At 39.3% G+C, this 13,697-nt stretch overlaps 1 protein-coding gene across 10 annotated transcripts in view; it reads right to left on the bottom strand.

The window, feature by feature from the left end:
- The window catches only part of vps16 (VPS16 core subunit of CORVET and HOPS complexes), a 23,494-nt gene extending 11,157 nt beyond the window's left edge, over positions 1 to 12,337 (bottom strand). For 8 of the 10 annotated variants that reach the window (XR_012592852.1, XR_012592853.1, XR_012592854.1 and 5 more), the window contains exons 1-10: positions 12,150 to 12,337; positions 11,121 to 11,209; positions 3,315 to 3,406; positions 3,088 to 3,216; positions 2,819 to 2,963; positions 2,522 to 2,637; positions 2,324 to 2,446; positions 2,173 to 2,228; positions 1,965 to 2,054; positions 929 to 1,100 (exon numbers count right to left, since the gene is read on the bottom strand). Coding sequence is in view for 7 of the 10 variants with exons in the window: in XM_074626519.1 (XP_074482620.1) it covers positions 929 to 1,100; positions 1,965 to 2,054; positions 2,173 to 2,228; positions 2,324 to 2,446; positions 2,522 to 2,637; positions 2,819 to 2,963; positions 3,088 to 3,216; positions 3,315 to 3,406; positions 11,121 to 11,209; positions 12,150 to 12,199 (1,062 nt within the window). In the remaining 3 variants the exon portion in view is untranslated. Of the gene's footprint in view, positions 1 to 928; positions 1,101 to 1,964; positions 2,055 to 2,172; positions 2,229 to 2,323; positions 2,447 to 2,521; positions 2,638 to 2,818; positions 2,964 to 3,087; positions 3,217 to 3,303; positions 3,407 to 11,120; positions 11,210 to 12,149 lie in introns of those variants that run through there. The other 2 variants (XM_074626522.1, XM_074626521.1) reach the window with 2 other exon arrangements.
- Between the last annotated feature and the right edge of the window lie 1,360 nt (positions 12,338 to 13,697).

Here is a 13,697-nt window from a genome sequence, read left to right as displayed (position 1 = left end):
ACAGGTGGACGTTCAGACAGACGGACAGATGGACGTTCAGACAGACAGGTGGACGTTCAGACAGACAGGTGGACGTTCAGACAGACAGATGGACGTTCAGACAGACGGGTGGACGTTCAGACAGACAGACAGATGGACGTTAAGACAGACAGGTGGACGTTCAGACAGACGGGTGGACGTTCAGACAGACAGACAGACAGATGGACGTTCAGACAGACAGGTGGACGTTCAGACAGACAGATGGACGTTCAGACAGACGGGTGGACGTTCAGGCAGACAGATGGACGTTCAGGCAGACAGATGGACGTTCAGACAGACGGGTGGACGTTCAGACAGACAGACATATGGACGTTCAGACAGACAGGTGGACGTTCAGACAGACAGGTGGACGTTCAGACAGACAGACATATGGACGTTCAGACAGACAGGTGGACGTTCAGACAGACAGACGGGTGGACATTCAGACAGATGGGTAGACGTTCAGACAGACAGACGGGTGGACATTCAGACAGACGGGTAGACGTTCAGACAGACAGACGGGTGGACGTTCAGACAGACAGACGGGTGGACATTCAGACAGACGGGTGGACGTTCAGACAGACAGACGGGTGGACGTTCAGACAGACAGACGGGTGGACATTCAGACAGACGGGTGGACGTTCAGACAGACAGGTGGACGTTCAGACAGACAGGTGGACGTTCAGACAGACAGATGGACGTTCAGACAGACGGGTGGACGTTCAGACAGACAGACGGGTGGACGTTCAGACAGACAGATGGACGTTCAGACAGACGGGTGGACGTTCAGACAGACAGACGGGTGGACGTTCAGACAGACAGACGGGTGGACGTTCAGACAGACAGACAGACAGGTGGACGTTCAGACAGACGGGTGGACGTTCAGACAGACAGGTAGAGGTTCCCCTACCTCGTACTCCCGGTGGGCCTCCAGCAGCAGCGCTCCAGGAGCCATGGAGGCGATCTTGAAGATGTCCTGACAGACCAGAGGAACCTCCTGAAGCAGCTCCTGATTGGTCGAGCTGATGATCCGAACGCCGTCCAGCTCTCCGACCAGAACGCACGGATCCTCTAGGGGGAACCTGAGGTCAAGGGTCAAGGGTCAAACAGGGTGAAGCCAGGGTTATATTCAGGAGAACCACAACGAGCTCCAGGAGAACCACAACGAGCTCCAGGAGAACTATAACAAGCTCCAGGAGAACTATAACGAGCTCCAGGAGAACCATAACGAGCTCCAGGAGAACTATAACAAGCTCCAGGAGAACTATAACGAGCTCCAGGAGAACCATAACGAGCTCCAGGAGAACTATAACAAGCTCCAGGAGAACCATAACGAGCTCCAGGAGAACTACAACGAGCTCCAGGAGAACCATAACGAGCTCCAGGAGAACCACAACGAGCTCCAGGAGAACTATAACGAGCTCCAGGAGAACCACAACGAGCTCCAGGAGAACCATAACGAGCTCCAGGAGAACCACAACGAGCTCCAGGAGAACCATAACGAGCTCCAGGAGAACTATAACAAGCTCCAGGAGAACCATAACGAGCTCCAGGAGAACTACAACGAGCTCCAGGAGAACCATAACGAGCTCCAGGAGAACCACAACGAGCTCCAGGAGAACCACAACGAGCTCCAGGAGAACTATAACGAGCTCCAGGAGAACCACAACGAGCTCCAGGAGAACCATAACGAGCTCCAGGAGAACCATAACGAGCTCCAGGAGAACTATAACGAGCTCCAGGAGAACTATAACGAGCTCCAGGAGAACTATAACGAGCTCCAGGAGAACTATAACGAGCTCCAGGAGAACTATAACGAGCTCCAGGAGAACCACAACGAGCTCCGGTATGTATCCAGCTTCAACTGGTTTGTGGTTCAGGTCTGACCTGGTCTGTGGTCCCAGTCTGACCTGGTCTGACCCGGTTTGACCCGGGTTAAAGGATACTGGATGGTGTCCTGACAGACTCCGGCCACCATCAGCAGTTTGTCCCACATCAACACCACAGACGGCTGCTGACTCTTCGGTCTGCGACACCTGGACAGGTAGAGAGACAGACAAGTTAGTGGACAGACAGGTTAGTGGACAGACAGACAGACAGACAGGCAGACAGGTAGACAGACAGATAGACAGACAGACAGACAGATAGACGTACCAGACCACCTGTCTGGGGGGCGTCGGCTTCTTGGTGTCGACTTCACTCAGTTTGTCCTGCAGACACACAATCAATCAGCTGTCAATCATCCACACAGAGCCCGCCCCCTCAGGTCAGAGCTGACAGCTGATTGGACAGAGGAGCAGCTCACCTGGAGGTGGGAGGAGCCTGTCCACAGGTGTCCCGTGTCAGTGAAGAGAGCCAGGTATTTATAGCTGAAAGACACGGACATGTGGACGATACTGCCGGCCTGAGGACCGAGACCTGGAGGACACTGAGGACAGACAGGTGAGGTTAGTTACCTGTCTCTCCATCTATCTCTAACTGTCTGTCTCTCTAACTGTCTCACCACAGCGGTACAGGACGTGTTGTCCAGGATGTAGAGTTCAGGTCCGTTGGACAGCAGGACTTTAGTCTGTCTGTCCTGAGTAAGGACGACCCAGCAGGAAGGCTTCCCCTGGAGACCTGAGAGACAGACAGACAGGTAAAGAGAGGGGTAGAGGGGTCAGACAGACAGACAGGTAGACAGACAGACAGGTAGAGAGACAGACAGGTAGACAGACAGGTAGACAGACAGACAGGTAGAGAGACAGGTAGACAGACAGACAGGTAGACAGACAGACAGAGAGAACCAGGTGTGATCTACCTGGGACTTCAGGTAACCTCCGGAGCTTCAGGTCGTCGATGTTGGTTGCCAAGGTGAAGCGAGAGGAGCCTGTTACTATGGCGACACCTGTTCCATAAGGAGAGTGGAACACTTTGGCTTCTAACACCTGAGTCTGGACCACTTCCTGTTAGCAACAACAACAACAACAAGACTAGTTAGTTACCTAGTTAACAGACTGACCTGTCCCATGCTGAAGTGGTTAGTTACCTAGTTGACATACTAGTTAACAGACTAGTTAATAGACTGACCTGTCCCATGCTGAAGTGTCTCTTGAAGGATCCGAACAGATCGTAGATCAGAACCGATCCGTCCTCCTGAAGACACAACAGCTCATCACTGACGGTCCAACCCAGGTGGACCACAGGACCGCTCTTCCACTGGAGGAGAGACGGACAGGTGAGAGAGAGACAGGTACAGGTGAGACAGAGACAGGTACAGAGAGACAGACGTGATGTGAGTTATACGGTATCTTTACGGGGAAGCTGGCGATGGCGCCTCCAGACGCAGAGTAGATCTCTAACTGAGGACGAGAACTTGGAGAACGTCTGTGAGGTTCTCTGAGGAGAGCTGGAGGATGAACACAATACCAACTGTTAAACGGTATAAGAGATGCATGGAGTCTGGTCCCAGAGTTTAGAGAGTTTAGAGTGTTTAGAGTGTTTAGAATGTTCAGAGAGTTTAGAGTGTTCAGAGTGTTTAGAGAGTTTAGAGTGTTTAGAATGTTTAGAGTGTTTAGAGAGTTTAGAGTGTTTAGAGTGTTTAGAATGTTTAGAGAGTTTAGAGAGTTTAGAATGTTTAGAGTGTTTAGAGAGTTTAGAGTGTTTAGAGTGTTTAGAGTGTTCAGAGTGTTTAGAGAGTTTAGAGTGTTTAGAGTGTTTAGAGTGTTCAGAGTGTTTAGAGAGTTTAGAGTGTTTAGAGTGTTCAGAGTGTTTAGAGAGTTTAGAGTGTTTAGAGAGTTTAGAGTGTTCAGAGTGTTTAGAGAGTTTAGAGTGTTTAGAGAGTTTAGAGTGTTTAGAATGTTTAGAGAGTTTAGAGAGTTTAGAATGTTTAGAATGTTTAGAATGTTCAGAGAGTTTAGAGTGTTCAGAGTGTTTAGAGTGTTTAGAATGTTTAGAGTGTTTAGAGAGTTTAGAGTGTTTAGAGTGTTTAGAATGTTTAGAGAGTTTAGAGAGTTTAGAATGTTTAGAGAGTTTAGAGTGTTTAGAGTGTTTAGAGTGTTCAGAGTGTTTAGAGAGTTTAGAGTGTTCAGAGTGTTCAGAGTGTTTAGAGAGTTTAGAGTGTTTAGAGAGTTTAGAGTGTTCAGAGTGTTTAGAGAGTTTAGAGTGTTTAGAGAGTTTAGAGTGTTTAGAGAGTTTAGAGTGTTTAGAATGTTTAGAGTGTTCAGAGAGTTTAGAGTGTTCAGAGTGTTTAGAATGTTTAGAGTGTTTAGAGAGTTTAGAGTGTTCAGAGTGTTTAGAGTGTTTAGAGTGTTTAGAATGTTTAGAGTGTTCAGAGTGTTCAGAGAGTTTAGAGTGTTCAGAGTGTTTAGAGTGTTCAGAGTGTTTAGAGTGTTTAGAGAGTTTAGAGAGTTTAGAGTGTTTAGAGTCTTTAGAGAGTTTAGAGTGTTTAAAGTGTTTAAAGTGTTTAGAGAGTTTAGAGTGTTTAGAGAGTTTAGAGTGTTTAAAGTGTTTAAAGTGTTTAGAGTGTTTAGAGTCTGGTCCCAGAGTTTAGAGTGTTTAGAATGTTTAGAGTGTTTAGAGAGTTTAGAGTGTTTAGAGTGTTTAGAATGTTTAGAGAGTTTAGAGAGTTTAGAATGTTTAGAATGTTTAGAGTGTTTAGAGAGTTTAGAGTGTTTAGAGTGTTTAGAGTGTTCAGAGAGTTTAGAGTGTTTAGAGTGTTCAGAGTGTTCAGAGTGTTTAGAGAGTTTAGAGTGTTTAGAGAGTTTAGAGTGTTCAGAGTGTTTAGAGAGTTTAGAGTGTTTAGAGAGTTTAGAGTGTTTAGAGAGTTTAGAGTGTTTAGAATGTTTAGAGTGTTCAGAGAGTTTAGAGTGTTCAGAGTGTTTAGAATGTTTAGAGTGTTTAGAGAGTTTAGAGTGTTCAGAGTGTTTAGAGTGTTTAGAGTGTTTAGAGTGTTCAGAGTGTTCAGAGTGTTCAGAGAGTTTAGAGTGTTCAGAGTGTTCAGAGTGTTTAGAGTGTTCAGAGTGTTTAGAGTGTTCAGAGTGTTTAGAGTGTTTAGAGAGTTTAGAGAGTTTAGAGTGTTTAGAGTGTTTAGAGAGTTTAGAGTGTTTAGAGTCTGGTCCCAGAGTTTAGAGTGTTTAGAATGTTTAGAGTGTTCAGAGTGTTCAGAGTGTTCAGAGAGTTTAGAGAGTTTAGAGTGTTTAGAGAGTTTAAAGTGTTTAGAGTGTTTAGAGTCTGGTCCCAGAGTTTAGAGTGTTTAGAATGTTTAGAGAGTTTAGAGTGTTCAGAGTGTTTAGAGTGTTTAGAGAGTTTAGAGTGTTTAGAGTGTTTAGAGTGTTCAGAGTGTTTAGAGAGTTTAGAGTGTTTAGAGTGTTCAGAGTGTTTAGAGAGTTTAGAGTGTTTAGAGTGTTCAGAGTGTTCAGAGTGTTTAGAGAGTTTAGAGTGTTTAGAGAGTTTAGAGTGTTCAGAGTGTTTAGAGAGTTTAGAGTGTTTAGAGAGTTTAGAGTGTTTAGAATGTTTAGAGAGTTTAGAGAGTTTAGAATGTTTAGAATGTTCAGAGAGTTTAGAGTGTTCAGAGTGTTTAGAGAGTTTAGAGTGTTTAGAGTGTTTAGAATGTTTAGAGTGTTTAGAGAGTTTAGAGTGTTTAGAGTGTTTAGAATGTTTAGAGAGTTTAGAATGTTTAGAGTGTTTAGAGAGTTTAGAGTGTTTAGAGTGTTTAGAGTGTTTAGAGTGTTCAGAGTGTTTAGAGAGTTTAGAGTGTTTAGAGTGTTCAGAGTGTTCAGAGTGTTTAGAGAGTTTAGAGTGTTCAGAGTGTTTAGAGAGTTTAGAGTGTTTAGAGAGTTTAGAGTGTTTAGAGAGTTTAGAGTGTTTAGAATGTTTAGAGTGTTCAGAGAGTTTAGAGTGTTCAGAGTGTTTAGAATGTTTAGAGTGTTTAGAGAGTTTAGAGTGTTCAGAGTGTTTAGAGTGTTTAGAATGTTTAGAGTGTTTAGAGAGTTTAGAGTGTTTAAAGTGTTTAAAGTGTTTAGAGAGTTTAGAGTGTTTAGAGAGTTTAGAGTGTTTAGAATGTTTAGAGTGTTCAGAGTGTTCAGAGAGTTTAGAGTGTTCAGAGTGTTCAGAGTGTTTAGAGTGTTTAGAGAGTTTAGAGAGTTTAGAGTGTTTAGAGTGTTTAGAGAGTTTAGAGTGTTTAAAGTGTTTAAAGTGTTTAGAGTGTTTAGAGAGTTTAGAGTGTTTAGAGAGTTTAGAGTGTTTAAAGTGTTTAAAGTGTTTAGAGTGTTTAGAGTCTGGTCCCAGAGTTTAGAGTGTTTAGAATGTTTAGAGTGTTCAGAGTGTTCAGAGTGTTCAGAGTGTTCAGAGTGTTCAGAGAGTTTAGAGTGTTTAGAGAGTTTAGAGTGTTTAGAGTGTTTAGAATGTTTAGAGTGTTTAGAGAGTTTAGAGTGTTTAGAGTGTTTAGAGAGTTTAGAGTGTTTAGAATGTTTAGAGAGTTTAGAGAGTTTAGAATGTTTAGAATGTTCAGAGAGTTTAGAGTGTTCAGAGTGTTTAGAATGTTTAGAGTGTTTAGAGAGTTTAGAGTGTTCAGAGTGTTTAGAGTGTTTAGAGTGTTCAGAGTGTTCAGAGTGTTCAGAGAGTTTAGAGTGTTCAGAGTGTTCAGAGTGTTTAGAGTGTTCAGAGTGTTTAGAGTGTTTAGAGAGTTTAGAGTGTTTAGAGAGTTTAGAGTGTTTAAAGTGTTTAAAGTGTTTAGAGTGTTTAGAGAGTTTAGAGTGTTTAGAGAGTTTAGAGTGTTTAAAGTGTTTAAAGTGTTTAGAGTGTTTAGAGTCTGGTCCCAGAGTTTAGAGTGTTTAGAATGTTTAGAGAGTTTAGAGTGTTCAGAGTGTTTAGAGTGTTCAGAATGTTCAGAGTGTTTAGAGTGTTCAGAGTGTTTAGAGAGTTTAGAATGTTTAGAGTGTTTAGAGAGTTTAGAGTGTTTAGAGAGTTTAGAGTGTTCAGAGTGTTCAGAGTGTTAAGGGGGTTTAGAGTGTTTAGAGTGTTTAGAGAGTTTAGAGAGTTTAGAGTGTTTAAAGTGTTTAGAGTGTTCAGAGAGTTTAGAGTGTTCAGAGTGTTTAGAATGTTTAGAGAGTTTAGAGAGTTTAGAATGTTTAGAATGTTTAGAGTGTTTAGAGAGTTTAGAGTGTTTAGAGTGTTTAGAGAGTTTAGAGTGTTCAGAGTGTTCAGAGAGTTTAGAGTGTTTAGAGAGTTTAGAGTGTTCAGAGTGTTTAGAGAGTTTAGAGTGTTTAGAGAGTTTAGAGTGTTTAGAGTTTAGAGTGTTTAGAATGTTTAGAGTGTTCAGAGAGTTTAGAGTGTTCAGAGTGTTTAGAATGTTTAGAGTGTTTAGAGAGTTTAGAGTGTTCAGAGTGTTTAGAGTGTTTAGAGTGTTCAGAGTGTTCAGAGTGTTCAGAGAGTTTAGAGTGTTCAGAGTGTTCAGAGTGTTTAGAGTGTTCAGAGTGTTTAGAGTGTTTAGAGAGTTTAGAGTGTTTAGAGAGTTTAGAGTGTTTAAAGTGTTTAAAGTGTTTAGAGTGTTTAGAGAGTTTAGAGTGTTTAGAGAGTTTAGAGTGTTTAAAGTGTTTAAAGTGTTTAGAGTGTTTAGAGTCTGGTCCCAGAGTTTAGAGCAGGGGTCTCAAACTCGCGGCCCGCGGGCCAATTGCGGCCCGCAAGACGATATTTTGTGGCCCCCACCTTGATATGAAAGTTTAATGTTAGTGCGGCCCGCAAATTTTTTTTTTTTTTATAAAGTTTTTTTTGGGGGCATTTTTTCATTTTTATTGACAGGACAGTGGATAGAGTCTTGGAAAGGGGGGAGAGAGAGAGTGGATGCGGAAAGGGCCACAGGCCGGATTCGAACCCGGGCCGCCGCGGTCAGGACCAAGTCTTGTTACATGGGCGCCCGCTCTACCAACTGAGCTAACCAGGCGCCCTCGGCCCGCGAGTTTTATGTGAATGGCAGTTTGCCGTTGAAGGTCCCTTTGTTGCGCGAGCCCGAGCTGAACGAACCTACCAATCACACTGGGGTATATGGCTCCCGGGGGCGGGCAATCGGCCGGGCTTGATGCAAGCAGAGAAACATTTCACAACAACTATGGCGGCGCCCGTGTAACATCGCATAAACTCGATTAAAGCTTGATTTATACTTCTGCGTTGAATCGACGCCGTAGCCTGACGTGCACCTCTCCAGACATGTAACTACACGTCGCGGCGACGCAGACCGCAACAGCTGTGATTGGTCCAGTCTCTCAGCGATGCTGAGCGGCCAGGACCAAGTTCTACTTCTCTCTGCCTCCATCTTTTCAATGTTTGTTCACACAAATCCACTCAGATATATTTTCTCTTTTCGGCGTTGCAGTAATGTCAGTAAAAGTTCTGTGGTTCAACAGTTATTAGCTCCAACTCCCTCAGTTTCTGTTTGTAGTACAAGAAGAAGAAGGAAACTCATAGAGACGCCGCCGCCAACTAGCGGTTTGGTGGTGTAATTGCAGAGCAACACAAACACAGCAGGCACAACTTTATTGCGGAGTGACACCAAGTGGAATGAATATATATCTTGTCTTTTTCAAAGCCTGCAGTGAAGAGAAAGGTTGGTGACGAGCACAGACAATTTCAGGAAAAGTGGGAGACGCAATAGAGGCCATGTTCAGAAGAACCGTTCATGTTCTTCAATGTTCCATTAATGTTCAGGACAGTTCATGTTCAGAAGAACCCATTCAAGTTAAAGAACTGTTAATAATGACGTTTGAGAAGATTGTTGTTTTTTTTAACAAAGCTTTTTTTGTGGAATACCTGATGCGGCCCAGCCTCACCCAGACTCTGCCTCCAGCGGCCCCCAGGTAAATTGAGTTTGAGACCACTGGTTTAGAGTGTTTAGAATGTTTAGAGTGTTCAGAGTGTTCAGAGAGTTTAGAGAGTTTAGAGAGTTTAGAGTGTTTAGAGAGTTTAAAGTGTTTAGAGTGTTTAGAGTCTGGTCCCAGAGTTTAGAGTGTTTAGAATGTTTAGAGAGTTTAGAGTGTTCAGAGTGTTTAGAGTGTTCAGAATGTTCAGAGTGTTTAGAGTGTTCAGAGTGTTTAGAGAGTTTAGAATGTTTAGAGTGTTTAGAGAGTTTAGAGTGTTTAGAGAGTTTAGAGTGTTCAGAGTGTTCAGAGTGTTAAGGGGGTTTAGAGTGTTTAGAGTGTTTAGAGAGTTTAGAGAGTTTAGAGTGTTTAAAGTGTTTAGAGTGTTTAGAGTCTGGTCCCAGAGTTTAGAGTGTTTAGAGAGTTTAGAGTGTTCAGAGTGTTTAGAGTGTTTAGAATGTTTAGAGTGTTCAGAGAGTTTAGAGTGTTCAGAGTGTTTAGAGTGTTTAGAGTGTTTAGAATGTTTAGAGAGTTTAGAGAGTTTAGAGTGTTCAGAGTGTTTAGAGAGTTTAGAGTGTTTAGAGAGTTTAGAGTGTTTAGAGAGTTTAGAGTGTTCAGAGTGTTCAGAGTGTTGAGAGTTTAGAGTGTTTAGAGAGTTTAGAGTGTTCAGAGTGTTCAGAGTGTTTAGAGAGTTTAGAGTGTTTAAAGTGTTTAAAGTGTTTAGAGTGTTTAGAGTCTGGTCCCAGAGTTTAGAGTGTTTAGAATGTTCAGAGTGTTCAGAGTGTTCAGAGAGTTTAGAGTGTTTAGAGAGTTTAGAGTGTTTAAAGTGTTTAGAGTGTTTAGAGTCTGGTCCCAGAGTTTAGAGTGTTTAGAATGTTTAGAGTGTTCAGAGTGTTCAGAGTGTTTAGAGTGTTCAGAGTGTTTAGAGAGTTTAGAATGTTTAGAGTGTTTAGAGAGTTGAGTGTTTAGAGAGTTTAGAGTGTTCAGAGTGTTCAGAGTGTTTAGAGAGTTTAGAGTGTTTAGAGTGTTTAGAGTGTTTAAAGTGTTTAGAGTGTTTAGAGTCTGGTCCCAGAGTTTAGAGTGTTTAGAATGTTTAGAGAGTTTAGAGTGTTCAGAGTGTTTAGAGTGTTTAGAGTGTTTAGAATGTTTAGAGTGTTCAGAGTGTTTAGAATGTTTAGAGTGTTCAGAGTGTTCAGAGAGTTTAGAATGTTCAGAGTGTTTAGAGTGTTTAGAATGTTTAGAGAGTTTAGAGTGTTTAGAGTGTTCAGAGTGTTCAGAGTGTTCAGAGTGTTTAGAGAGTTTAGAGTGTTTAGAGAGTTTAGAGTGTTTAAAGTGTTTAGAGTGTTTAGAGTCTGGTCCCAGAGTTTAGAGTGTTTAGAATGTTTAGAGAGTTTAGAGTGTTCAGAGTGTTTAGAGAGTTTAGAGTGTTTAGAGAGTTTAGAGTGTTCAGAGTGTTTAGAGAGTTTAGAGTGTTTAGAGTGTTTAGAGAGTTTAGAGTGTTTAGAATGTTTAGAGTGTTTAGAGAGTTTAGAGTGTTTAGAGAGTTTAGAGTGTTTAGAGTGTTTAGAGAGTTTAGAGTGTTTAGAATGTTTAGAGTGTTTAGAGTGTTTAGAGTGTTTAGAATGTTTAGAGTGTTTAGAGAGTTTAGAGTGTTTAGAGAGTTCAGAGTGTTTAGAGAGTTTAGAGTGTTTAGAGAGTTTAGAGTGTTTAGAGAGTTGAGTGTTCAGAGTGTTCAGAGTGTTTAGAGAGTTTAGAGTGTTTAGAGTGTTTAGAGTGTTTAGAGTGTTCAGAGAGTTTAGAATGTTTAGAGTGTTCAGAGTGTTCAGAGTGTTTAGAGTGTTTAGAGTGTTTAGAATGTTTAGAGTGTTTAGAGAGTTTAGAGTGTTTAGAGAGTTCAGAGTGTTTAGAGAGTTTAGAGTGTTTAGAGAGTTTAGAGTGTTTAGAGAGTTGAGTGTTCAGAGTGTTCAGAGTGTTTAGAGAGTTTAGAGTGTTTAGAGTGTTTAGAGTGTTTAGAGTGTTCAGAGTGTTCAGAGTGTTTAGAGAGTTTAGAGTGTTTAGAGTGTTTAGAGTGTTCAGAGTGTTCAGAGTGTTCAGAGTGTTTAGAGAGTTTAGAGTGTTTAGAGTGTTTAGAGTGTTTAGAGTGTTTAGAGTGTTCAGAATGTTTAGAATGTTTAGAGTGTTTAGAGTGTTTAGAGTGTTTAGAGTGTTCAGAATGTTTAGAATGTTTAGAGTGTTTAGAGTGTTTAGAGTGTTTAGAGTGAGTGTTGGTACCTATTGGTCCTCCGTATGGAGCTGCAGCCACCAGACAGTCTTTGAGTCCGTCCCTCAGGTTCCAACTCATCTCATACAGCTCCGTTTTCCTGCACACACACAACACACACACACACACACATACACGTACACGCACAACACACACGCACACACGCACACATACACGCACACACAAACACACACACACAGACTCTTAATGTTGGATTCTTGTTCTGTTCCACCAGACATAACAGGCATGCTAACGATGCTAACACACAGCTAACAGAGCTAACAGCTAACAGAGCTAACAGAGCTAACAGCTAACTGACAGCTAAACGCTGTCAGTTAGCTGTTAGCTCTGTTAGCTTTATGGTTATAGAGTTAGAGTTAGAGTTAGCAGCAGTCTGAGTCAGTCTGACCGGTAGAAAGCTGTTAGCTGTTAGCTGTTAGCTGTGTTATGGTTAGCTGTTAGCTGGGTTATAGGGTTAGGGTTAGCTGTTAGCTGTTAGCTGTTAGCTGGGTTATAGGGTTAGGGTTAGCTGTTAGTAGGGTTATAGAGTGAGTCTCTCTGACCGGTAGAAAGCTGTTAGCTGTGGTATGGTTAGCTGTTAGCTGTTAGCTGCTAGCTGTTAGCTGTTAGCTCTGTTATGGTTAGCTGTTAGCTGCTAGCTGTTAGCTCTGTTATGGTTAGCTGTTAGCTGTTAGCTCTGTTATGGTTAGCTGTTAGCTGCTAGCTGTTAGTAGGGTTAGGGTTAGAGCTAGCTGTTAGCTGTTAGCTCTGTTATGGTTAGCTGTTAGCTGCTAGCTGTTAGTAGGGTTAGGGTTAGAGCTAGCTGTTAGCTGTTAGCTCTGTTAGCTGTTAGCTGGGTTATAGGGTTAGTAGAGTGAGTCAGTCTGACCGGTATATATATATAGAGTTATAGGGTTATAGAGTTAGGCAGCAGTCTGACCGGTAGAAAGCTGGTAGGGTTAGCTGTTAGCTGTTAGCTGGTAGCTGTTAGCTGGTAGCTGCTAGCTGTTAGTAGGGTTAGTAGAGTGAGTCTCTCTGACCGGTAGAAAGCTTCTCCCAGCGGGTTCCAGTTGGCGGTGATGAACGACATGTTGATGATTCCTCCACACAGAACACACTGATGATGAAGATGAAGAAGATGATTCTCTGTTCTCTGTTCTCTGTTAGCTGTTAGCTGCAGCTCAGTCAGGTGACCTGCTGATGCTGCTTCTTCTGTGGTCTAATAAACACTCTGCCCCCTGGTGGCTGACTATTATATCACTATTATATCATATATATCTGTTATTATATCATATATATTATTATATCATTATATCATTATTATATCATATATATATATTATTATATCATATATATCATTATTATATCATATATATCACTATTATATCATATATATCATTATTATATCATATATATATTATTATATCATATATATCATTATTATATCATATATATATTATTATATCATAAATATCATTATTATATCATATATATCTGTTATATCATATATATCTATTATTATATCATATATATATTATTATATCACTATTATATCATATATATATATTATTATATCATATATATCTATTATTATATCATATATATATTATTATATCACTATTATATCATTATATCATTATTATATCATATATATCTATTATTATATCATATATATCATTATTATATCATATATATATTATTATATCATATATATCATTATTATATCATATATATATTATTATATCATATATATCATTATTATATCATATATATCATTATTATATCATATATATATTATTATATCATTATTATATCATATATATATTATTATATCATATATATATTATTATATCATATATATCTATTATTATATCATATATATATTATTATATCACTATTATATCATTATATCATTATTATATCATATATATCTATTATTATATCATATATATCTATTATTATATCATATATATTATTATATCACTATTATATCATTATTATATCATATATATCTATTATATCATATATATCTGTTATTATATCATATATATCATTATTATATCATATATATCATTATTATATCATATATATCTATTATTATATCATATATATATTATTATATCACTATTATATCATTATTATATCATATATATCTATTATATCATATATATCTGTTATTATATCATATATATCATTATTATATCATATATATCTATTATTATATCATATATATCATTATATCATATATATATTATTATATCACTATTATATCATTATATCATTATTATATCATATATATCTATTGTTATATCATATATATCATTATTATATCATATATATCTATTATTATATCATATATATATTATTATATCACTATTATATCATTATTATATCATATATATCTATTATATCATATATATCTGTTATTATATCATATATATCATTATTATATCATATATATATTATTATATCATTATTATATCATTATTATATCATATATATCTATTATATCATATATATCTATTATTATATCATATATATCATTATTATATCATATATATCATTATTATATCATATATATCTATTAT

Source organism: Sebastes fasciatus, chromosome 24 (genome assembly GCF_043250625.1).
Source record: "Sebastes fasciatus isolate fSebFas1 chromosome 24, fSebFas1.pri, whole genome shotgun sequence".
Taxonomy (NCBI): Eukaryota; Metazoa; Chordata; class Actinopteri; order Perciformes; family Sebastidae; genus Sebastes; species Sebastes fasciatus.
The sequence above is the reverse complement of the archived record's forward strand: the minus strand, read 5'-3'. Positions and strand labels throughout refer to the sequence as shown.